At 53.6% G+C, this 26189-nt stretch overlaps 1 protein-coding gene across 2 annotated transcripts in view; it reads left to right on the plus strand.

Annotated features, from left to right (window-relative positions):
• The first annotated feature begins 246 nt into the window (after window positions 1-246).
• Window positions 247-26189, plus strand: part of LOC146300251 (cysteine-rich motor neuron 1 protein) — a 33235-nt gene continuing 7292 nt past the window's right edge. The window contains exons 1-9 of one of the 2 annotated variants that reach the window (XM_084682100.1): window positions 247-904; window positions 5078-5239; window positions 5735-5908; window positions 14662-14904; window positions 18746-18925; window positions 21401-21604; window positions 22303-22431; window positions 22593-22740; window positions 25134-25255. In XM_084682100.1, the coding sequence (XP_084538226.1) occupies window positions 607-904; window positions 5078-5239; window positions 5735-5908; window positions 14662-14904; window positions 18746-18925; window positions 21401-21604; window positions 22303-22431; window positions 22593-22740; window positions 25134-25255 (1660 nt within the window). In that variant the 5' untranslated portion in view covers window positions 247-606. The remainder of the gene's footprint in view (window positions 905-5077; window positions 5240-5734; window positions 5909-14661; window positions 14905-18745; window positions 18926-21400; window positions 21605-22302; window positions 22432-22592; window positions 22741-25133; window positions 25256-26189) is intronic. The other variant, XM_084682109.1, reaches the window with a different exon arrangement.

Below are 26189 nucleotides of genomic sequence, written 5' to 3' on the forward strand. Positions count from 1 at the left end.
TAACCAAAAAGTACCGAAATGTTAAACAGCACAAATTAATTTTGTAAATATTTGCCAAAAGAGGATAAACTGTTCAAATCCTCCCTCTGTTCGCTCCTCGTAACTGGACGGTGCCCGTGTCAGTCAAGGAAAAGGGGTGCTGCTCGTTTGTATGTGCCTGTAATGTCAGTCTGCGTCTCAGATTGCATCCCCCTGTTGTGTTTGGGCTTCATCACTTCTCTCCTGTACAGTCGCACTCCAGTAGAGGAACTTGTGGAGGTCGTGTCGTGACTGCTCAGAGACAGGAAGATAACGGCACCAACGGCACTGTGTGAAAGTGCGCCTAGCAAAAGCTTCAGCCTGTGGATATTGTCAACGAAAAGTATCCGAGTACAGTAGCAGCTTTGCCGTTTACTCAGGAATTGGCTTGGAATTGGAAGTGGAATACGCGTATTGAAATACTGTTTGCTTGGGAAAAGCATAACTTTTTCGACTTATTATTTTTTTACGGGACCTGTAACTTTGGACACACAGCCAGCATAATTCTCATATTTAATGTGGCGGTCGATTGACATACGGAACAAATCGGCATACTTTTAAAACACGTGAACGGTTTCTGAAGCGAACATGTTCAGCAAGTGTTTGATTGCGTTTGCGAATGTCTTCATTCTGGTGCGCGTGTTATCGGCTTACGAGTGTACGCCGTGCAGTCTCCGGACGTGTCCCGTGCAGGCTCCGCACGGCTGCGAGGGCGGCCGGAGTCTGGCCCGGGACCCGTGCGGGTGCTGTGACCAGTGCACCCGGCTGGAGTGGGAGCAGTGTGGGGGGCAGGACTGGGGTCTCGGCTACTGCGCTCTGGGACTGACCTGCGCGACTGGGAACCAAACTGCAGACGTGACTCTACCTGAAATCGGCATTTGCAAAGGTATGACTTTCATTTTTCATATTGTTTCATCTTCATAGCCAAATGTAGGTCTATTCATGGAATTTTGTAACGATTTTGCATTTTGCATTTCATTGTGGAGATGCCAATGATGGTCATGGAAAAAACGGATCGGATGCAACAACGTTCAGTTGGACCACTCAAAGGCGATAGTTTCTGTAGTCAGCATAGTCAGTTATAACTGTCATTTGGCTCCAACCAACCATCACTGTCACAGTAAATCCATGGTTCCATTGACTGGATGTGTTTACCTTGTTACTGGGCCGGACTGGTCTGGGCAGATCCCTTGTTTAAGTACCACTTGACTGCCAAGACAGGACTCATGTTCAACTGCTCATTTCCCCCAGAACTGTTAGCTCAAAGGCAGGACAATAGGTCTGGCAGCAGGACTCTGGCATCCAGCCTTCAGTAACACGACAGTTAGACTTCCCAACCCAGCCTGTCAGTTTAAAACCAGTCACAAACCACAGTGCGCATTCTTGAGTTCTAGACCACGTGCTCCCTAACAATGGGTGACTGTTACGTGCAATTGTGTGTGTACACATTGATTACGCTTGCTTATTTGATTTTCCGAGTAAGAATTAAACGGTTCTATTTGGGAGTTTTTCGGCTTGACGTGGTTACGCAATCCACAGGCCAGAGATGTGCCTGTAAACCCTTCCTTGGGTCAGCATTTAGTGTTGCAACAGTCTCACCATCAGGTTTTCATTGGCACATTTCACAGTGACCTTAGTATGAATCACAGCTTTTCTCTGTCCCTGGCCCTTCATCTGAACAATGCTGCTCTATACCAGCCCTTTGCTGCCTGTGGACTCCACCCTGTGGAGGAACGGCCGTCTCCAGTCTCAGACTGAATGAATGAACAGGTACCTCTGAGGTAGCTGTTCCTCCGAGGTAGCTGTTCCTCCGAGGTAGCTGTTCCTCCGAGGTAGCTGTTCCTCCGAGGTAGCTGTTCCTCTGAGGTAGCTGTTCCTCTGAGGTAGCTGTTTCCCAGAGGTAGCTGTTCCTCCGAGGTAGCTGTTTCCCAGAGGTAGCTGTTCCTCTGAGGTAGCTGTTCCTCTGAGGTAGCTGTTCCTCCGAGGTAGCTGTTCCTCTGAGGTAGCTGTTCCTCCGAGGTAGCTGTTCCTCTGAGGTAGCTGTTCCTCTGAGGTAGCTGTTCCTCTGAGGTAGCTGTTCCTCTGAGGTAGCTGTTTCCCAGAGGTAGCTGTTGTAGCTGTTTCCCAGAGGTAGCTGTTCCTCTGAGGTAGATGTTCCTCTGAGGTAGCTGTTCCTCCGAGGTAGCTGTTCCTCTGAGGTAGCTGTTCCTCCGAGGTAGCTGTTCCTCTGAGGTAGCTGTTCCTCTGAGGTAGCTGTTTCCCAGAGGTAGCTGTTCCTCCGAGGTAGCTGTTCCTCTGAGGTAGCTGTTCCTCTGAGGTAGCTGTTCCTCTGAGGTAGCTGTTTCCCCGAGGTAGCTGTTCCTCTGAGGTAGCTGTTCCTCTGAGGTAGCTGTTCCTCTGAGGTAGCTGTTTCCCAGAGGTAGCTGTTCCTCTGAGGGCTGCAGTGTTGGTTGGGGCTCTGCTGTGTTCTTGGAGAGGTTGAGCAGAGCTCTTCCCTCTGAGCCATCCAGGGTGTCCCCTAAAACATGAAGTCACGGCCAGGATACACCTGGCTACACCTGCCCTACTCTCTCTCCTGGCTCCACCCCACTGGAGGGGCTGGGGTCTGGAGGGGCTGGGGTCTGGAGGGGCTGGGGTCTGGAAGGGCTGGGGTCTGGAGGGGCTGGGGTCTGGAGGGGCTGGGGGTCTGGAGGGGCTGGGGGTCTGGAGGGGCTGGGGGTCTGGAGGGGCTGGGGGTCTGTACTGGTTATCTTCCCTAATCCCCCTCCGTATCCCTGCAACCCCTCCACAAATTAACAGTTTGGAGAAGAAGGGGCCTCCACTGATTGAGTCGTGTCTCTGGTCTTCTGGCTGTGTCCCCCCTCCCCTCCGGCCCTGCCCCCCCCTCCTCAGGGACTGCCACCCCCCCCCCCTCCGGCCCTGCCCCCCCTCCGGCCCTCCCCCAGACCCCCTTTCTCCTCCAGAGCCTCCAACCCCTTCCTCCCCTCCACCCCCCCCCCCCCTCCAGTACTGACCACCCAAGAGAAGAAGACCCTGAGCAGAAAGCAGGATCAGCCAGGGGAAGCATTTACTCCGTGCTCTTGACTGCCTAATCACTGTGGCCCCTGTGTGAGGAGCTCTGGAGCTGGGGGGCAGGTCAAGAGCACGGGGGGTGGAGGGGAGGTGGGGGGTGGAGGGGGGTGGAGGGGGGGTGGAGGGGAGGAGGGGGTGGAGGGGGGGTGGAGGGGAGGTGGGGGGTGGAGGGGGGGTGGAGGGGAGGAGGGGGTTGGAGGCTCTGAGGGGAGAAAGGGGGTTCTGGGGGAGGGAGGGGGAGGGTCTGGGGGAGGGAGGGGGAGGGTCTGGGGGAGGGAGGGGGAGGGTCTGGGGGAGGGAGGGGGTCATATGAAAGAATGGTTGATATTGATGACATGCTGTTCTGTATCTGTATTTTTTCACACACAACACAATATGAAAATATTTAACGTTTTGTAGAAACTTTTTTTTCAAAATAACGTTTTTGATAAACCTTTTCCCATTTGAATTTTTTTACATTTTAAAACTTTTTCACAAACAATGAGACACAAAAAAGTAGCATGTTTTTTAGACACTAATTTGTTCAACCTTTACAAACTTTGTTTTGTAAACTTTTTTATAAAAAAAATTTTGGTCAACAATATTATTATTTTTTTCCTTTTGAAACTTTTTTTCACACACAAAGGTTTTTAGAAACATATTTTCAAAACAATGTTCAAACTTTCAAATGTTTTTTTTTTTTACTTTAAACTTTTCAGCAATATTTTTTTAAACGTTTTTGTACACAGAAACGATACAAAAAAGTTTATAGATTTTTTATTTAATTTTTTCTAAAAAGATTTTGTCAACCTTTTGAAACTTTTGAAACTGAAAAAATATATTTCAACCTTTCAAAACTTTTCTGCTACCCCCCCTGCTCTCGCCTGCTCCCTCACATGGCGTCCTCTTCACCCTTCCACCTCTCGCATTATCATTTCAAAGACTTCCTTTTTAGCTCACTATCAGCCAGAAGGCCTCAGGGGGTCAGCTTTCCCATCATCCAGTCGTGGATGCCAAGACAGGCAGGCTCCAGGGGTGAGAGGGGTCCACAGGGTCTAGTCCCAGGCCTGGTTCCTGCTGTCTGGCCGGACTGGGAGGACCCTTCACCAGCCAGTGAGAGGTGTCCTCCACTCCCTCATCACCTCTCATGTTCTGTATCTACACTGACCCTGACCCACACACAGATACACACACACAGATTCACACACACAGATTCACACACACAGATACACACACACAGATACACACACACACAGATTCACACACACAGATACACACACACAGATTCACACTCACAGATACACACACACCTCTTTGGTCCTGACTCTTAATCTGTAGACCTAATTTAGCAATCCTAGGAAACACACACACACACACACAGAGACACACACACAGATACACACACACACACACACACACACACACACACAGAGACACACACACAGATACACACACACACACACACACACACACAGAGACACACACACAGAGACACACACACAGACACACACACACACACACACACACACAGAGACACACACACAGATACACACACACACACACACACACACACACACAGAGACACACACACAGATACACACACACACACACACACACAGAGACACACTCTCTCCCTCTTTCTCTCCCTCCCACTTTCTCTCCTGTCCTGACTCACTCCATAATTTCAAGGCCAAACAACTTAATATCGCCACCTCCCCCCCCTCTGTTGTTGTCTGTCAGAAGGACTGTCTACCACCCAGGGTCACTGTTTCTCTGGGTACTTTAGAACATTATTACACATCAACAATGAAAACCACAGAGAACTGCCAATGGACTTGTGGGAAAAGAGCATCTGTTGAAACTGATGACGTGTTTTTCCCATTTCGTTTTTTAGTATTCATCACCCACTCCCAAGAATCTTGTATCTGCATTAAATTAATACAGAAGATGATTGATGATGTCTTCCCCCCCCCCATTATTAATGATCTTTGTCTCCTCTGGTCTCCAGTTGTCCCCGAGCACCCCGAGGCAGGGCTGGAGGATGAGCGCTGCCCCCTGCTGACAGGGTGTGACAGGGCAGGGGCCCAGTGTGTGTGTGACGCACGACACTCTTGCCTCGTCTCCTTCTCTTTCCCAGACAGAGAGACCTGCATGAGGGCCAGCACCACAGGTGAGCCCACCCTCCCTCCCTCCCTCCCCCCCTCCCTCCCCCCCTCCCTCCCTCCCTCCCTCCCTCCCTCCCTCCCTCCCTCCCTCCCTCCCTCCCTCCCTCCCTCCCTCCCTCCCTCCTTCCCCCCTCCCTCCCTCCCTCCCTCCCTCCCCCCCTCCCTCCCTCCCTCCCTCCCTCCCTCCCTCCCTCCCTCCCTCCCTCCCTCCCTCCTTCCCCCCTCCCTCCCTCCCTCCCTCCCTCCCCCCTCCCTCCCTCCCTCCCTCCCTCCCTCCTTCCCCCCTCCCTCCCTCCTTCCCCCCTCCCTCCCTGCTATCTGTTGAAGGTTGTTAATCCATAGCAGATGTGAGAGTGGTGACTAAGTTACAGATCCTGGTGATGACACACACACACACACACGCTCAGGGCTTTGTCTGGGCACCCCTGTCCTCTTGTGTGCTGTTGATTATGACTCACGGATGACTCCTGGTGTGTGTGTGTGTGTGTGTGTGTGTGCAGAGGTCCGCAGGCCGGAGCACAGGGAGCGGAGCAGGGAGAGGTTTGTGGGTCCAGCCCGGCCTGGCTGCCTGTTCTCAGGCTGTAACCTGACACTGGAGGGGTGTGTTTGTGAGGCCCAGAGCTGCCAGCCTCACTTCTCCTACAGCAACCGCAGCCAGTGTGAGCAGGCCTCAGGTGAGCTCACCTGCACACAACCTACAGACCACCTACAGCTAACCTACAGACCACCTACAGACCACCTACAGCTAACCTACAGACCACCTACAGACCACCTACAGCTAACCTACAGACCACCTACAGACCACCTACAGCTAACCTACAGACCACCTACAGCTAACCTACAGCTAACCTACAGACCACCTACAGACCACCTACAGCTAACCTACAGACCACCTACAGCTAACCTACAGCTAACCTACAGCTAACCCACCACTGTTTAAATATGTCTACATGGGGTTACTGTCAAAGTTAAACTGACTTCAAGGAAGTTCCATTGAAATGCTACATTTACAGGAAACATATCAAGGTCTTTCTCCTGAAGTCAAACTACTAATTGGTCAAACTATAAGCAGTGTTGTACGTAGACACCGTATGATCAGGTTCCACCTTGAACACTGAGTGTTCAACACTTGAGTGGAACAGAGTTTCCCAGACTGCATCTCTGGCTGTCTGGCAGCAGGGATCCAGCTGGTTCAGGGGGGCAGAGGGGGCAGGGGGGCAGAGGGGGCAGAGGGGGCAGGGGGGCAGAGGGGCAGAGGGGCAGTGGGGCAGAGGGGCAGAGGGGGCAGAGGGGCAGACGGGCGAGGGGGCAGAGGGGCAGGGGGGCAGAGATGGCAGGGGGGCAGAAGGGCAGGGATCCAGCTGGTGCAGGGGGGCAGAGGGGGCAGAGGGGGCGGGGGGGGCAGGTCAACGTCTCAACTCTACCTGTGAAAAATCACAGGGTCTGAAGAAATGAGCAAGCAGTGTATTCCAAAACCCCTCTCTCCATGCCAACATTCAGATGGAGAGAAAGGGAGAGAGACAAGGAGAGGGAGAGAGAGAGGTGGAGAGAGGTAGAGGTAGAGACAGGAAAGGTGAAGTGTTGGTAGGTGTGTGTGCAGTATAATGTGTAGCAGTGTTGGGCCAGGGTCTCTGAGGCGTTTGTAGAGAGAGGGGGACGGGGGGGAGGGACAAACGGCCTGGAGAGAGAGAGCATGTGACCAGCAGCCTGTGTCTACATGGGACTCTCCTCTGGAAGGTGTGCAGTGTCTCCTAGCTTCTCTGACTGGCTGATTAGGATGGACGATGGGCTCAGTTCTGACGGATGTGGCAGCGCTCAGAGTCACACTAGCAGAACATACGCTGTGTGAAGTCATACTACACTGTCATCTGCTGGATCACTCCTTATACACACACACAAATAGCAGACAGACACATAAGCAGGCCATATGTCTCCAGAACTACCCAGTTAGTTTATATGAGCTACTACATAGATTTGTTATTCGCATTACTCACCTTGATCATTCATCTCAGTTCAGTTTGAGACAAAAACAATCTCTTGTAGCGTATGTGTGTGTGATGCGTATGTGTGTGTGATGCGTATGTGTGTGTGATGCGTATGTGTGTGTGATGCGTATGTGTGTGTGATGCGTATGTGTGTGTGATGCGTATGTGTGTGTGATGCGTATGTGTGTGTGATGCGTATGTGTGTGTGATGCGTATGTGTGTGTGATGCGTATGTGTGTGTGATGCGTATGTGTGTGTGATGCGTATGTGTGTGTGATGCGTATGTGTGTGTGATGCGTATGTGTGTGTGATGCGTATGTGTGTGTGATGCGTATGTGTGTGTGATGCGTATGTGTGTGTGATGCGTATGTGTGTGTGATGCGTATGTGTGTGTGATGCGTATGTGTGTGTGATGCGTATGTGTGTGTGATGCGTATGTGTGTGTGATGCGTATGTGTGTGTGATGCGTATGTGTGTGTGATGCGTATGTGTGTGTGATGCGTATGTGTGTGTGATGATGATGGACTTTCAGTGAGAGGGTGAGAAGACAGCCAGACAGATCAGCATGTTGGAGCTGGCCGGAGGCCAAGGAGGGATGCCTGAGATGATTAGGACTACAAACACACGCTGCTGTTAGTGAAGAGCACAAGCTTGGCTGTGTTAGGACGTACTACTCAGCTATGTACTGAGTAGGAAGAGTAGTTCAGGTTCTGGAACTGTGGGAAGCGTAGTTCACACATACACAAACACAGTGTTAAATCATGAGAGGATGACAGCCCTCCGTCCCACACACACACACACACACACACACACAGTATTAGATCTTGAGATCTTGAACACACACGGCAGTATTGAGTTCTCTGCGTCCCCTCATACACACCCTTCCAATGGCCCCTCGTTTAGCAACAAGCCTCTGGTTGAATGTGTGTGTGTGTATCTCAGTAGGCTGTGTGTGCAGCCCCTCGGGTGATTGTGGGGATCTCGTGTGTTTGTGGTCGTGTGTGTGTTTATCGGGATGTCTTCATAGAAGCCTCCTGTGTCTCCTCCTCCTGCAGGAGCGAGAGTCTGAGGGGATCTCACTAGCTCAGTGGGCGGGGGCGTTTGGGGCCAGTTAGTTCTTCCAGGATACAACAGATCTGTCTTTGAGGACAGAAGCAGTGATTTGAGTCTGGAGCAAGGCCCATTAGTGTGATGGCTTCATGTTGTGTACAGTAGAGCCTGCTCTCTCCACATGAGAGATCCTGTAGCTCCCCTGCCCTTCACACCCAGCTGGAGATCAAAGCTGACCTTGTCGGCCGACACTCACAGGTTCTGCTCAGTCGTCCATTAGAACATAGCATCTCATGTCCTGTCTTGTAAACTCACACATGGTAGTGGTTTGGTCTGGTCTCTCTTTCTCCCTCTCTCAGAAACTGGCCTCCTCTCCCATCCTGGTTGCTCTGTTTATTGTTTATCTGGGTCTCGAAGCATAAAAACACTAGCTGCTTCTCTGTCTGGTGTGTTTGAGAGATGGTCGACGTCTCCTGCCCTGTCTGAGGCCTCTACAGGCCCTCTGTCACCGTGGTCAGGCAGCGTGGCACCGAGGCTAACTTCAAACTGCCGGTCACCGTCAGAGGGGGTACTGAGTGCTAAGGCAGATTACCAGCATGATGCCAGGGTACCAGCATGGTACTAGGGTACATCCATGATACCAGGGTACCAGCAGCACCTCACCACCACAGCGCTAGCCTGTAGACGCATCGTTAGTTCTGATTGGCTGCAGCCTTTCTGTGGCACGGCTGCTCCAGGCCCAGCCAGACCGCGGTGGCTGGCAGGGGTGCCAGACATCTCAGCAAGCTGTGTGTGTGTGTGACCGGCTATGACCCTGTCCTGTCCAGCGAGTCTGTTCATGTCCCCCCCCCCCGGTGTGTGTGTGTGTGTGTGTGTGTGTGTGAGGGGGGTAGTGATTTCAAAGGGGAAACAAAACACAGCTTGTGTGGCGGTCCAGACAAAGACCATCCCTGCTAGGCGTGGTGCGATCCCTGTGTCATCCTGTCAGTCCTCTCTCTGCTCCCAGACCCAGCCTAGCCCTGCTCACCCACCCACCCACACCCAGCCCAGACCCAGCCTAGCCCTGCTCACCCACCCACCCACACCCAGCACAGACCCAGCCTAGCCCTGCTCACCCACCCACCCACACCCAGCCCAGACCCAGCCTAGCCCTGCTCACCCACCCACCCACCCACACCCAGCCCAGACCCAGCCTAGCCCTGCTCACCCACCCACACCCAGCCCAGACCCAGCCGCAGCCTCAGCCCAGCCCCAGCCTCAACCCCAACACCACCAACCCCCCCCCCCCCCCCCCAGCCTCAAGACCAGTCACTGCTTCCCAGACCCCTCTCCAGACCCCCCCCCCCCCAGACCCCTCTCCAGACCCCACCTATCCACCCCATGGCTACCTCCACCACAGCCCTGACACAACGTGCTTCTGTAACATGGATACCTCCACCACAGCCTGGAGAATGAATCATATTTTTGATGTCTGGTGTCCCCTAAGGAACCTCCAAGGGCTCCCTATCTGTTCTACCCCCTCCTTGGCCTCCACAGACAGCTTCTATGTGACTGGGCTAGACTTGCTCTCCCATGTGTTGTTTGCCAGCCCAGCCTCAGATAATGCTATTGAATGAAGGTCCTCTTTCTCTGTCACATTGTTCCGGCCTCTCAGCATGATAAAGACCCTCATGCTCACTCTCACTGCTCTAATCTGATTGGACATCTGACAATAAGGGGAAGGGTGTGTTACTGGGCAGAGCTCACACACAGGAACAATAGTATGTGCAACACGTACCCCTAAACCCTGCCCCCACACAGTCACACACACACACACACACACGCTCTTGCAGCTGCAGCTCTGCTGCCTTGGACACAGGAATCACGTTTTTCTTCCCCAAATATTTAGTGAAAGAGAGAGCGAGGAGCTGTCAACTCTGTAAAGGACACAGTGTTGCAGCAGCCAGTCTGTCTGTCTGTCTGTCTGTCAGTATTGCTAGTTATGTACCCTTAGTATAGTTTGTCCTCCTATTTAAATTTAAGATTCCTATATGTTTACAGTAATGTATGCACCTTCCTACCAATCCAAATTCCTTGTCTGTGAAAACTTTCATGGCGAATAAAACTCATTCTGATTCCGATTCGGATTCCGATTTTGATTCTGCCTGCCTGCCTGTCTCTCTGCTAACCTCCTTGTCTGTCTGTCTGTCTGCTAACCTGCCTGTCTGTCTGCTAATCTGCCTGTCTATCTGCCAACCTGCCTGTCTGTTTGTGTACCTGCCTGTCTGTCTGTCTCTCTGCCTGTCTCTCTGCTAACCCTGTCTGTCTGTCTTCTAACCTGTCTGTCTGTCTGTCTGTCTGTCTGTCTACCTGTCTACCTGTGGCTCCTCCCTCCTCCCTGGGGTTCAGCCGGGAGGGTCCACCTCCTGCGCCCCCCCAGCTGTACGGCTGCTGGGCATGATGCCAGCACACAGCTCCCGTCAGACGGAGCTGGCGTGAGCCCCCGGGGGTGAGCAGCAGGAGCCCTGAGGACGGCGCAGGAACACGCAGGGCGGCTGCACTGAGACAGCTTTGTTCTGTGCTGACTGGCTTCCAAAGTCAGTCGCTTAAACAGAACTCACATTGTGCGCTTTTTCCATGAGTGAACTGAGGCTGTCAACACGGCCTCCTCTGCCTGGCTGGGTTGCTGTGCTCGGGCTAAGACTGCGCTCCTTGTGCCTCCTTACGAGGAGAACATTAACACAGAGGTGTTTTGCTTTCTTCAGTGAGCTGCTGAAAAGCCAGAGAGATGCATTGTTTACAGGCCCCATTCTGTGGTAATGGACCAATTTCCACATCCCACCTCAGACTCCCGGCCTCGTGTGTGTGTGTGTGTGTGTACTTGGATTTCAAGCTAGAACATTGATAGGTTTTCTTTCTTTTCTATCACGCCTGCCCAACAAAGACAAAATCTTGCCCAGTGCCCAGACACCAGGCATCAAGCAGGCCAAACCAGCCATTCATATTCTCGTCTGCACTAGCTGGAGAATAGCCACCATTGTGAGACAGATATCGTTCCTGTGGCCTCTGACTAGCTAATCACAGCCGTATTTGTGCTTCTAGAGCGCAATATAAGCTCGCCCTGCCCTGCCTGTGTCTGCTGGCCTTCTGTTCACATACATGTCCCCCTGCTAGAACATGATATCAATTAAACCTCCTCAGCTTGGAGCGTTCCCACTGAAGACCTCAGTTCACCTCCTCAGCTTGGAGGGTTCCCACTGAAGACCTCAGTTCACCTCCTCAGCTTGGAGGGTTCCCACTGAAGACCTCAGTTCACCTCCTCAGCTTGGAGGGTTCCCACTGAAGACCTCAGTTCACCTCCTCAGCTTGGAGGGATCCCACTGAAGACCTCAGTTCACCTCCTCAGCTTGGAGCGTTCCCACTAAAGACCTCAGTTCAACTCAGGTGTTGCTTGGCACCCATTCCAGCCTAGCTCTTATTATAAGTGAAGAAGTCATCTGACACACAATACTCTGCAAGTGTTATTCAGTGCGCCATCTGTGGTGTTTTCAACACACAGACGTGTTTTACCAAAATATAAGATTCTCAGAGGTTGTTCATGCTCTGCTGAACAGAATCAGCTTCTAGGTTGGGTTTTATGAGAAGTAAACTTCTCAAATCAGCTTTCCAGCTGACGTTTATTTAACTCAAGCACAGGAATTAGGCAAAAAAAAAGCGTTAAAAGGGTCCTAGCCAGCTTTAACTCAGGGTTTTCCCCTGCTTTTTCTATGACACTATTCAGCAGCAACAAAGTTTATCAATGAGAGCTTTGTGGGCACCATCAGTGTTTCAGGCTCCCAGAGCAAACACAACAGTACAGAGAACTCTCACACCCACCCTGTTTGCTCAGCGGAGGACGGGGAAAAAATCTGTTTCCTTCATCCTCAAGTTCATCCATGAGATCTTCAGTCTCCTGCTCTGCCTGTACAGCCACACGTGTTCTGGCTCAGACTTCAAACGCTTCTGTAAGTGGAGGATGAACATGCCGGCAGGGCGTTGGGCCGGACGGCTCGGTCCAGCCCTGGTCTGGGTTTGATGACCTGGGAGAGTGTGATAGCAGAGCTGTTGGCTGAGGACTGGAGCTGAGGACTGGAGCTGAGGACTGGAGCTGAGGACTGGAGCTGAGGACTGGAGCTGAGGACTGGAGCTGAGGACTGGAACTGAGGACTGGAACTGAGGACTGGAGCTGAGGACTGGAGCTGAGGACTGGAGCTGAGGACTGGAGCTGAGGACTGGAGCTGAGGACTGCTGGTTCCAGGGACATCAGGACCTCGGCTCAGTTTCCCATCTGCTGGGGAAAACCCCCGAGGATCCACTTACAGGTCCTCAAATGTCAGGGATGAGAGAGATCCTGCACTGGGTAGGGTTGCTGTGGAAGAGCGACAGAGAGGGGGAGAGAGAGACAGAGAGGGGGGGGGGAGAGACAGAGGGGGGAGAGAGACAGAGAGGGGGAGGGGGAGAGAGAGACAGAGGGGGGAGAGAGACAGAGAGGGGGAGGGGGGGAGAGAGAGGAGAGAGACAAAGAGGGGGGAGAGAAAGACAGAGAGGGGGAGAGAGACAGAGAGGGGGAGGGAGAGGGGGAGGGAGAGAGAGGGGGAGGGAGAGAGACATACAGCAGCAGTCTGGGCCTACTGTCAACAGGACCGGCTCCTGAACCAGCCACTAAACCCAACATGTTCTGCAACCCACCTCAGAATCTCCCCTCCTAACCAGCATGCATGTAAAGACTCTCAAATATTCCTCTTGACTCTCGTCATAAACGTGTCATTTCCCCTGCTTATGAGGCAATTAGTTATTTTATTCATTTTGTGGCGCTTTCTCTGCTGAAAGATCGAGGGAGGAGACAGAAAGCAGACGTGTAATGAGCACATTTCCCTGCTCTGTAGGCTCTCTTTGTGTGCCACTTCTCTCCTGCGCCCTCTCTGACAGGCCAACGTGTGTGTGTGTGTGTGCGTGTGTGTGTGTGTGTGTGTGTGTAGCCTGCTTTCCACTGGAGATCTGTGAAATGACTTAGTGATTGACAACTATAGGACAGGACGTGAGTCTGCAATCCCCAATCCCTGGACTTGGGAGCGTGTGTACATTACTGAGACATGGGGAACCCTAAACAAACCCAGGCTGGGGATTGGGTAATCCAAGCTTTGAGAGGTAGCTACTGTTCTACTGTAGGCACAGAGAGGCCCTCCACTTTCCTTTTCCACAATGGTGTCCAAAATACCCCCCTGAACCCCCCCCTGGTGCCCCCCCCCCCCCCGGTGCCCTCCTCTGGTGCTCCCTAACAAGGGTATCACAGCCATTATGTTGGCTCTGGCAAGGGAACAGTCAACTGGTGCCTGCTTGGTGTGCTCAGAGAAGAAGGGCTCATCTAGAGAGCAGCGTAGGAGAAACCTGGAAGGCTGGGTGGAGGGCTGGGTGGAGGACTGGGTGGAGAGGCTGGGTGGAGGGGCTGGGTGGAGGGCTGGGTGGAGGCTGGGTGGAGGGGCTGTGTGGAGGGGCTGGGTGGAGAGGCTGGGTGGAGGGGCTGGGTGGAGGGCTGGGTGGAGGCTGTGTTGAGGCTGTGTGGAGGGGGTGGGTGGAGGGCTGGGTGGAGGCTGTGTGGAGGGGCTGGGTGGAGGCTGTGTGGAGGGGCTGGGTGGAGGCTGGGTGGAGGGGCTGTGTGGAGGTGCTGGGTGGAGGGCTGGGTGGAGGCTGTGTGGAGGGCTGGGTGGAGGAGGGGGTTGAGGGCTGGGTGGAGGCTGTGTGGAGGGGCTGGATGGAGGCTGGGTGGAGGGCTGGGTGGAGGCTGTGTGGAGGGGCTGGGTGGAGGCTGTGTGGAGGGGCTGGGTGGAGGCTGGGTGGAGGGCTGGGTGGAGGCTGTGTGGAGGGGCTGGGTGGAGGCTGGGTGGAGGGGCTGGGTGGAGGCTGTGTGGAGGGGCTGTTGGGACGCGGGGTGTTTGTCCAGCCAGGCCGGACAGGGATCAGAACCAGGACTGAAGGACAGGAAGGGCTTCCTTGTCGTGTCTGGCGCTCCTCGGGCAGGAAGCTGTAAAACTGTCAGGCTGAAGGGGATCTGATGAATGCATGGGACTCTGGCCCGCCGCACTGAACTCCAGACAGCAACATGAGCACAAGTGTTCCACTCACACTGCATATACAGCCTGGGAGAGTACTCCCCTCCTCCCCTCCTCCCCTCCTCCCCTCCTCCCCTCCTCCCCTCCTCCCCTCCTCCCCTCCTCCCCTCACATCTCCTGTCCTCCCTGCCCCCATATTGCTCAGCTGCAACAGTGTGGACACTGTTAAGACCGAAGGCTGGTAGAAGTGGTTACAGTATTCCTTACATAGATTTGTTATTATATGTGACGCAGTGTGTGTGTGTGTCTGTGTGTGACTTCCAGAGGAGCTGAAGTGTGCTGGGGTCACATGCCCTCCTGTGCCGGTGCCCTCCTGCCCCCCTGACTCTGTGCTCACCATGAGCTATCTGCCCCCTGCTGGCTGCTGCCCCTCCCTGCCCCCCCGCTGCACCTGCGACCCCCAGGCCTGCGTCCAGCCCTCGTGCCCGGCTGGGCAGAGAGCTGCCATGCTCACCCAGGCCAGCGGGCTGCCGGGGAACTGCTGCAGTGTGTTCCAGTGCCAGAAAGGTAACGTCCCCCTCTGGTCAAACATCCAAACTATTCCTGGCTTCCTCAGTCGTAATCCTCTCCACCCAGGTTGCAGGTGTGAAATGTTCAGTCTTTATTTTCATCAGATATAATTTGAAAGTCCCTGTTGACCACATGTCTGAACATGAAAAGGAGAGCTGGTGATTGGCTGGTCATTGGCTGGTCATTGGCTGGTCATTAGCTGGTCATTGTTTATTGGTGTTGCACGCTGGCTGGAGTCTGTTCAGGACACTTCAAAGGCATTTCTTCTGCAGCGTGTCTGCTAATCATCAGAGCCCGAGGGGATATTAATCACAGCTATGGGCCTGAAGACTGTTGTGCTGCCACAGTCTTCTCACCAGCTAGACACCCACTCAGCTAGCTAGCTAGCTCACTAGCCTGCCACCAAGCTAGCTAGTCAACCACTCAGCTCGCTAGCTTGCCTGCCAACCAGCCTAGAGACTAGCCTAGAGACCAACCAGAGACTAGAGAGGCAGGACCAGGGGAAGGAACGTGACTGTTTACTCTGAGCTCCCTGAACAGATTCTCCCATTCTGGCCTCTCCGCACCCATAAAAGAGTCTCATGTCCCGGAATGGATGGGACTCAACAAGCCCAGTGACCAGAAAAGTGCTTAGACTACGGTTCTGCTCAACAGAAGTGCAGAAGTGCAGTGTCAAAGAGTTCCAGTCTGGTCACACGTCCAAAAGGAAAAAGTTCAACAGTTCATTGATGGGAATGCTTTTTATGTGCTCCATTCGGGCTGCGGGGAGGATAATGGAGGGAGGCAGGCCGGCGCAGGCTGAATGTGGTCGGGGGCGCGGGGATCAAGGCTGAATGTGGTCGGGGGCGCGGGGATCAGGGTTCTGATAACAAGTGTCTGCTACTCTCTGCCTCCAAGCTTGATGCCCTTTGTGCTGCTTGCCTGGCAGTTACCCCCGCATGACTGGCCCTCATCAGCTCCTCCCTGCCCTTCCACCCCCTCCAGTACCCCTCTCCCTCACAGAAGCACACCTCACCCAGGCCTCTCCTCGGTGCAGATGCAGGAGAGACTTGAACCAGGTCAGGAATGGGATTCCTCCGGTGTTTATGGAACACAGAGCCCCCCGCTGTGATTGGCCCTGGGTGCTGGGCGTGGGCTGTGATTGGCCCTGGGTGCTGGGCGTGGGCTGTGATTGGCCCTGGGTGCTGGGCATGTGAGCTCTGGGTCAACATGCTGGGTTCTGTGACAGCAGCACGGACCTGTGTGTCTGGGTTGTCCTGACTACCAGGCCGGAGGATGACCCTGGAAGGAAACAATAAGCTGGCACCACCCTGACACTGTGATGTCATAGCATGTTCCAGATGGTACCATACAAGCCAGTTTGATCAGGCCCGAAGAGGAACAACAGTCTGTTCTCGTGTCACACTCAGACAGGTCCCAGACAGGATGCTGTTTATGGAGTTAAACTTCAAGTGATGCTGGGTTCTGTTTAAACAAGGCTTTATCTTCACATCAACAGTGCGTGTACAGTACTATCAAGACGATTAAAGTGTTGACATGGTATGCATCATTTCATGGGAAGGAAACTGGAATGACTGTTTTACAACAGTCCCATGAGCAGTGAGAGGGTCCCAGGGGAGCTATCCTCAGTCATCCTCTGTGGCTTCCTGAAAGCACGACCCTGTGAGTGATTTAGGAGGTGGGTTGGGGTCACGGTTCTACACCCAGCCACAGTTCCACTTCATCCCCGATCCAGAGACTAGAGAACATCACAAAGCACGTCAGGAATTCGCAGTCTGACGCAAATGAGCGTTGGGGATTAACAGGAACAAACACAGCGGAAGTCACGTGACCATCCTGTCATGTGACTTCCTATTGTTTCCCCAGCGTTAAGCATCGGGGTCATGCCTGCCAATCACAGCCAGCTGAAGTGCTTATTGCATTTGCTCTGCTTGGCTGCTGTAAGCAGGGTGGGAAGAGAGGCCTCGAGAAGAGAAGGAGAGAGAGATGGAGAAGAGAGTGAGAGAGAGAGGGAGAAGAGGAGGAATGAGAGATGGAGAAGAGAAGGACAGAGAGATGGAGAAGAGGAGGAATGAGAGATGGAGAAGAGAAGGAGAGAGAGATGGAGAAGAGAGGGAGAGAGAGAGGGAGAAGAGAAGGAGAGAGATGAAGAAGAAAGGCAAAAGAAAGGAAAGAAAGAGCAAATAAAAGAGAGGGAGGGAGGGAAGGAGGGAGGGAGGGAGGGAGGGAGGGAGGGAGGGAGGGAGGGAGGGAGGGAGGGAGGGAGGGAGGGAGGGAGGGAGGGAGGGAGGGAGGGAGGGAGGGAGGGAGGGAGGGAGGGAGGGAGGGAGGGAGGGAGGGAGGGAAAAAAACAAAATCCCATTTTTCCTTGCCTCAGTTGGTCCACCTGCTTTGTGTTAGAGGGCAGGATGGAGTGGGGGGTGGGGGTGGGGGGCAGCTGAGGGTGCCTCTCAGGGTATGGCATACAGATGCTGCAGCCCCCCCCCCCCTCATGGAAGAGTTGGGGGGGCCTGGTGGTGCCGTGGAGGGCAGGGCAGAGAGGCTGAACTCATCTGCCATGCCTGCATCTCTGTCACCAGTCAGACCATGACACGCTTACATAATCACCTCTCTTCCTGTAAACCCTACATTTTCCACATTCTCCTGGAGAGCTGTAGCTCATAGCCAGGCCTGTAGGGTTGACATCTGCTGCCAATGGTACAAGCATGGTACTAGAGGGTGAAAAGGAGTTTAAAATACAATGGAATGTTTTCATTGTATTAGTTTGGTTTACCCTCGGCCTCCCTCCCTCTCATTCTCTCCCTGTCTCACCCCCTCTCTCTCCTTCACTGTCTCCCTCCCCCTCTCTCTCCCTGTCTCACCCCCTCTCTCCTTCACTGTCTCCCTCCCTCCCTCCCCCTCTCCTTCCCTCTCTGAGCAGCAGTCCTCAGGACAGGAGGGGTCTGTTAAGGGTCTGTCCCAGACTGCAGTCCTGTCTGGTGGGTCCAGTTCTCAGGCAGACTGGCTGGGTTCGGGTGCTTTACCAGCCTGTCTGCTGTGTGTCTCCGGTCCACAGCAGATCTCTCTGGGGCAGTCTTCTGCCCCCGTCTGCTCCTGGTCTCATCCAGCCAGCATCGCCTCCTCAAGACTTCCCAAATCTCTGTGAAATTCCACTGAATGGAGTTGGCGTCATTGTCAGATACACTGGGATACAGGAGAGCTCAGCTCACCCCAGGAACAGCTCCTGGTCTCTCTTCCCCCAGGAACAGCTCCTGGTCTCTCCTCCCCCAGGAACAGCTCCTGGTCTCTCTTCCCCCAGGAACAGCTCCTGGTCTCTCCTCCCCCAGGAACAGCTCCTGGTCTCTCCTCCCCCAGGAATAGCTCCTGGTCTCTCCTCCCCCAGGAACAGCTCCTGGTCTCTCCTCCCCCAGGAACAGCTCCTGGTCTCTCCTCCCCCAGGAACAGCTCCTGGTCTCTCCTCCCCCAGGAACAGCTCCTGGTCTCTCCTCCCCCAGGAACAGCTCCTGGTCTCTCTTCCCCCAGGAACAGCTCCTGGTCTCTCCTCCCCCAGGAACAGCTCCTGGTCGCTCTTCCCCCAGGAACAGCTCCTGGTCTCTCTTCCCCCAGGAACAGCTCCTGGTCTCTCTTCCCCCAGGAACAGCTCCTGGTCTCTCCAAAACAGGACAGTGTGGGGGTGTCTGACCAGGGTTGATTAGGGCCCACATGTGTTTCCTGGTCAGATCACATGGTCAGACAAGCCTGTGGGCCTGGTCTTAACACGTCAACATTCATTCATCCACTGAAAAGTGTGTGTGCGTGCGCGCTTGAAAGTCTTTGTTTTCTTCTCCCCCTCCCCCAGTCTCTCCCCAGTGCGTCCACAACAGCCAGCAGTTCTCCGAGGGGGAGGTGTACCGCATGCAGCCCTGCTGGCTGTGCCAGTGTCGAGGAGGGATCTCCTTCTGCTCCAAGGCTGAGTGTGCGGAACTGGACTGTGACAACTATTACATCCCAGAGGGAGAGTGCTGCCCAGTCTGCATAGGTACATACCCTCCTCCCCTCCTCCCCCTCCTCCCCCTCCTCCCCCTCCTCCCCTCCTCCCCTCCTCCCCTCCTCCCCTCCTCCCCTCCTCCCCTCCTCCCCCTCCTCCCCCTTCCTCCTCCCCCTCAACGCCCCCAGAGGCTGGGCCCCAGTGAAGAGGCTGGGCCTCAGTGAAGAGGCTGGGCCTCAGTGAAGAGGCCTCAGTGAAGAGGCTGGGCCCCAGTGAAGAGGCTGGGCCTCAGTGAAGAGGCTGGGCCTCAGTGAAGAGGCCTCAGTGAAGAGGCTGGGCCTCAGTGAAGAGGCTGGGCCCCAGTGATGAGGCTGGGCCCCAGTGAAGAGGCTGGGCCTCAGTGAAGAGGCTGGGCCCCAGTGATGAGGCTGGGCCCCAGTGATGAGGCTGGGCCTCAGTGAAGAAGCTGGGCCTCAGTGAAGAGGCTGGGCCTCAGTGAAGAGGCTGGGCCCCAGCAGGTAGACAAGAACGCTGCTAGGAGCTCTTGGAGCTGATCAAGAGCCTGCATGTGGCCACATTACTGCCCGCCTGCTGAAACTGTGTGCTGCTGGAGACTGTAGTCTCCAACGGATCAGACACAAGAGGACAGAGGAACAGACCAAGAACAAGAGAGAGAGAGGGAGAGAGAGAGAGAGAGAGAGAGAGAGAGAGAGAGAGAGAGAGAGAGAGAGAGGAGAGAGAGAGAGAGAGGGAGAGAGAGAGAGAGAGAGAGAGAGAGAGAGAGAGGGAGAGAGAGAGAGAGAGAGAGAGAGAGAGAGAGGGAGAGAGAGAGAGAGAGAGAGAGAGAGAGAGAGGGAGAGAGAGAGAGAGAGAGAGAGAGAGAGAGAGAGAGAGGGAGAGAGAGAGAGAGAGAGAGAGAGAGAGAGAGAGAGAGAGGGAGAGAGAGGGAGAGAGAGAGAGAGAGAGAGAGAGAGAGAGAGAGAGAGAGAGAGAGGGAGAGAGAGAGACAGAGAGAGAGAGAGAGAGAGAGAGAGAGAGAGGGAGAGAGAGGGGCAGGCTTTGGGGTTATTGAAGGTCAGTTGTGGAGGTACACCTGGAATGTGAGGATCTTTAGAGACAGAGGAATGCTTTCATGTCCTGTGCTGCTCACCATGGAGATAGTTGTGATGAAGGGGTGTCAGCGTTACTGTGTGGGAGGGGACACCTGGTCTCCAGACTCATCAGGGAATCCAGTAGAACCTCTGGTGTCCTGATATCACGAGGAAATGCTTCAGTCGCCTTTTGTGTCCTTTGTGGGAGATACAGCTTACCTTCAACTATAGCCTTGACTCACTGACTCGCTGATGAGCGAAGGTTGCAGTAAAAGGGTTATATTTAGGCTTGCTGAAAGACAGGAATAAAAAGAGAAAGAAGGGGAGAGAGAGAGAGAGAGAGAGAGAGAGAGAGAGAGAGAGATGAAAGCTGAGCTGACTTTAACCAGTGTCAGATGTACAGGATCACTACAGCCAGATTTCTGCTGCACAATCCCAGGGGAGAACACACACACACACACTCTCTCTCTCACACACACACACACAACCTTGTATTGTATACATGCAACCACACATATAAACACACACATTTACCAAGCACACAGACAACCTTGTACTGTATGTAGCCACACATAAATACACACACACACACGCTGCCCCCACACGCCAGCCCACACACACACACACACGCTGCCCACACACTACCTTCCAGGTGCCACACCACCAAACCACCTCTGTTTCTCATCAGCGGTGACACAAAACACAATTAGGATTATTTACGACAAATGCTCAAGTCAAGACCCCAGAATTAATTTGGCTCAAAGATCACCTGTAAGGAGTGGAACTGGCTTTTCAAATGTCCGAAACATTCAAGTTTCGCTCAAGACTTAAAACAAATGAAGCCACAGGTTACACATGTAACACACTTAAATAGGATTTCTGGCTTTGGATACAAATGTATGATGGTGAACTCTGACCTGGTGTGGGGCCACAGGGCCAGGCCTGACTGACCCCGTGGGTCCCGACCCTGTGGGTCCTGCTCATGGCTGAGGTGGACCTGTTAGCCGAAGAACTGGGACAGGAAATTGGATGTGTTTATGTACGTGTGTGTTTTTAATGATCATATCTCTCTATCTCTGTGTGACGTCTCTGCCTGGTCCCACGGCTGTTTCAACCTTCTCCTCTTACCCTGCTATACACACATCCCTTCCCCACAGTGAGGCCAGCTAACAGCCTCTCCTGGTCGGGCTCTCCTCATCCTGAGCCTCCTCTGGTCCTGGTGGAGGGCCAGGGTCCTCTCTCTCTCTCTCTCTCTCTCTCTCTCTCTCTCTCTCTCTCTCTCTCTCTCTCTCTCTCTCTCTCTCTCTCTCTCTCTCTCTCTCTCTCTCTCTCTCTCTCTCTCTCTCTCTCTCTCTTAATGTGTGTGTGTATTCCTGTGTGTGTGTATTCCTGTGTGTGTGTATTCATGTGTGTGTGTATTCATGTGTGCCCCCAGACGTGGAGCTGCTGGCGCTGGACAGCGCGGAGGCCAGCTGCTGGGTGAACAACATGCTGCGGGGCCACGAGGAGCGCTGGAAGGAGGATGACTGCACCTTCTGCCAGTGTGTGGATGGAGAGCCTCACTGTACCGCCATGGCCTGCAAGCAAAGCTGCCACAACCCTGTCAAGATCCCTGGAGAGTGCTGCCCCTTCTGTGAAGGCACGGACACGCACACACACAGGGACTACACACACACACACACACACACACAGGGACTACACACACACACACACACACAGGGACTACACACACACACACACAAGCGTTGGTCAGTCTCCGGGGTGTGTCCTTACTGCCCCAGGTCACCCTGCAAGGGCCCGGTCAGGCATCCTCTCAATTGGAGAGTAGAACTTCTTTGTGCTTCTAATTAGTTACAGCTCGTTGGGTAGAACGTGGCATGGTGCTGACAGGAAGTGGCAGGGAGGGAGGGAGGGAGGGAGGGAGGGAGGGAGGGAGGGAGGGAGGGAGGGAGGGAGGGAGGGAGGGAGGGAGGGAGGGAGGGAGGGAGGGAGGGAGGGAGGGAGGGAGGGAGGGAGGGAGGGAGACTTCCCCTCCAAAGTGCTGTTGTGGGTTTGTACACGTGGAGCATCTATGAAACGTGTTTAGTACCTGTTACTGTACTGCTCAGAGCCCAGCATGCCCTGCTCTGACTGCCCATGTCTGTCTCTCCTCACGCACCTGGCAATGTACACACACAATGTACACACACAATGTACACACACAATGTACACACACAATGTACACACACAATGTATTTAACAATGTGTTTATCCATGGCAAGGGTTTGAGCCTGCAACCTCTTGATGAGCAGTCAGATGGTCTAACCGCTGAGCTCATGGTAGATGTCCCCCCCTCAGAGCCGTCGTATGAGACCCTCAGCCCGGCTGTGTGCCCCCCGCTGGAGCACTGCTCCCTGTCCGCACCAGACTGCCCGCTTGGCTTCCAGCAGGACCACCACGGCTGCCTGCTTTGCCACTGCATAACCAGTGAGTCTCCTCTCTCACACACACCTCCCTCACAGGGCAGATTGGTCTCCATGACTACTGCCTGCAGTGCTGCGGAATACTCAGCTGACAGGATCTGTGGTAACCACGGTGATGATGGATGGGCGTGTCCGGTCAGATGACCTGTGTGTGATCTGTTCCAGATGACTCCTGCCCCGACCTGGGCAGGTACTGCTCCCTGCAATGCCCCATGGGATATGAGAAGGACGAACTGGGGTGCGAGGTGTGCGAGTGCAGAGTGCCCACGTGTCGACCTTTGACCTGTGCCAAGACCTGTCCCTACGGATACGTGTGAGTCACCAGTCACCGGCTGGACTCAGCCCCTCCACCCTCCCCCTCCTGGTCTGTTTAACTTAATCACACATCTGGAAGAGCTCTGCTCAATTCCTCTGTCCCCGGGCAGCACTTTCATTTCATAAATCATCTTTCCGTCTCAAAACAACGATCAAAAAACAGTGCATCGGCACAAAAGCTTCTTTATGAGATGAGTGGAGCACAGTGGAGGGGGTTCTTCTGGAGACTGGGCCCGAGGCCCGGGGGCTGGGGGCTGGGGCCCGGGGGCTGGGGGCTGGTCTTCGCAGCCTGGAGATGAGCCCTGACTGTCTGGGGGGGGGGGGGGGGCAGGAAACAGGGGCTACAGAGAAGCTGCTGTTTGAGGGCTTCTGTAGTCTGAATGACACAAGCAGACTTAGAGTTCATCTCTGTCCTGACGGAGCAGCCCTGCCTGACAGAGCACCACCCACACACAGTTAGAGAGAGAGATATTGTAATGAATATACAGAAAGACAGAGAGAAAGTAATAAATGGCGAGAGGGAGAGAGAGAGAGAGAGAGAGAGAGAGAGATGAGAATGTGCGAGGGGTGAGACAGAGACAGACAGAGACAGAGAGAAAGAGAGAGAGAAAGAGAGAGAGAGAGAGAGAGAGAGAGAGAAAGAGAGAAAGAGAGAGAGAGGTTACCAGCGGGGCCAGAGTTCAGAAGGTGTGTTTGTGTTGACAGTCCGGCGCCTGAGGCGGGACACTAAGCTGCACTTAGCTCCTCCTCCTCGCTGTGTGATCATGCGAGCTGACAGCAGCAACAGCTCGGCTCGACCCGCTGGAATGTGCAGAGCCAGCAGGCCTGACAGTCCACACGCCACCTTTACCCAGAGCTGCTGTCTGTAGCTACACAGAGCAGGACCTGCTGTCTGTAGCTACACAGAGCAGGACCTGCTGTCTGTAGCTACACAGAGCAGGACCTGCTGTCTCTGTAGCTACACAGAGCAGGACCTGCTGTCTGTAGCTACACAGAGCAGGACCTGCTGTCTCTGTAGCTACACAGAGCAGGACCTGCTGTCTGTAGCTACACAGAGCAGGACCTGCTGTCTCTGTAGCTACACAGAGCAGGACCTGCTGTCTGTAGCTACACAGAGCTGGACCTGCTGTCTGTAGCTACACAGAGCAGGACCTGCTGTCTGTAGCTACACAGAGCTGGACCTGCTGTCTGTAGCTACACAGAGCAGGACCTGCTGTCTGTAGCTACACAGAGCAGGACCTGCTGTCTGTAGCTACACAGAGCTGGACCTGCTGTCTGTAGCTACACAGAGCAGGACCTGCTGTCTGTAGCTACACAGAGCTGGACCTGCTGTCTGTAGCTACACAGAGCAGGACCTGCTGTCTGTAGCTACACAGAGCTGGACCTGCTGTCTGTAGCTACACAGAGCAGGACCTGCTGTCTGTAGCTACACAGAGCAGGACCTGCTGTCTGTAGCTACACAGAGCAGGACCTGCTGTCTGTAGCTACACAGAGCAGGACCTGCTGTCTCTGTAGCTACACAGAGCAGGACCTGCTGTCTGTAGCTACACAGAGCAGGACCTGCTGTCTCTGTAGCTACACAGAGCAGGACCTGCTGTCTGTAGCTACACAGAGCAGGTCCTGCTGTCTGTAGCTACACAGAGCAGGACCTGCTGTCTATAGCTACACAGAGCAGGTCCTGCTGTCTGTAGCTACACAGAGCAGGACCTGCTGTCTCTGTAGCTACACAGAGCAGGACCTGCTGTCTCTGTAGCTACACAGAGCAGGACTTGCTGTCTGTAGCTACACAGAGCAGGACCTGCTGTCTGTAGCTACACAGAGCAGGACCTGCTGTCTGTAGCTGCACAGAGCAGGACCTGCTGTCTGTAGCTACACAGAGCAGGACCTGCTGTGTCTGTAGCTACACAGAGCAGGTCCTGCTGTCTGTAGCTACACAGAGCAGGACCTGCTGTGTCAGTAGCTACCCAGAGCAGGACCTGCTGTCTGTAGCTACACAGAGCAGGACCTGCTGTCTGTAGCTACACAGAGCAGGCCCTGCTGTCTGTAGCTACACAGAGCAGGCTTCAGCACTAGGACTAGACTGGTCTGGTCTGTGAAGATAGGTGGGCTTTGTGGGAGACAGAGTAATAATGTAATTTCTGCTCTCTCTAGAACCCATGTTTAGTATATGTACATAGATAGAGTGTGAGAAAGAAAGAGAAGAATATATATATTATATTTCCATTATTAGAACTACCATGATACATCACCTCATTGTTCTTCTATATTTGATATATAAGACGTATTATGATATTTCGAGCAAATCCAAGTGTCTAAATCCAGTGTATGGTGTGTGTGTGTGTGTATGGTGTGTGTGTGTGTGTGTATGGTGTGGTGTATGATGCCCCCCAGGAGGAACAAACACGGTTGTGAGATGTGCCGCTGTGTGCGCTGCCCCCCCTTCTCCTGTGAGCTGCTCTGTAACCACGGCTACCTGCTCAGCAGGAGGGGCTGCTCTGTCTGCATGTGTAAAGGTAACACACACACACACACACACTCTCACACACACTCTCACACACACACTCTCACACACACACTCTCACGTGTGTATGGGTAAAGGTAACACACCTGTCCGCAGCAGTAACTTTCCCCTTGCTGTCACACAGATCCACATATCTGTGTGTGTGTGTGTGTTTGTGTTTAAGTAACAGGCTCATCTGGTCTGCATCAATAACCCTCCCCTCGCACACTCTCACCACTCCAGTTCCACATATCTCTAAGTGTATGTGAGCGTGTGTGTTTGGGTGTTCTGTGTAATGGATTCATTGTGAGTGGTGGATTAGTCTGTGATGAGTGGGTTTCGCTGACTTTTACCCACCATGTTTCAGCTTTGACCTTTAGCTCATGAATGGTTTGTTTTGACTGTTTTTATTTAGCTCCATTGCTAAGCCTGTGTTTGCATTTTTATTCGATTCCCAAACCACAAAAGTTCAAGAAAGTTTGTGGAGGGATTATTTATACTCTGCCACTTCTATTTGATGTGTCTATTTTGTTTTTGAGCAATATTATAAATATTTCAGCCTCAGATATATTTTTAGTTTGCTTGCACAGTGAGACGCGAGTGCAGTGGGTCCATATTGGCTCACACACACACACGATACACCCACACACACACACACGATACACACACACACACACGAAACACCCACACACACACACACACACGATACACACACACACACACGATACACACACACACATTCTCGTCTATTCTAGAGAATCCCTGTTTACCTTATTTTGAAACTCTTGGATCAGTTACCCAGCGGACTGTTAAAATATTTACAGATCGAAAGTTTTCAGGGGTTTTTCTACCCGTGTATAAAACGTGTTGAGGGAGAAGAGACCCTAACACACTGACACCTGCCCTGGGGCTATTCCCTGACATCCTGCACCCTAGCCCTAAGGCTC

The sequence above is a fragment of the Hypomesus nipponensis genome, chromosome 3 (genome assembly GCF_054491055.1).
Source record: "Hypomesus nipponensis isolate SF chromosome 3, ASM5449105v1, whole genome shotgun sequence".
In the NCBI taxonomy this organism is placed as follows: Eukaryota; Metazoa; Chordata; class Actinopteri; order Osmeriformes; family Osmeridae; genus Hypomesus; species Hypomesus nipponensis.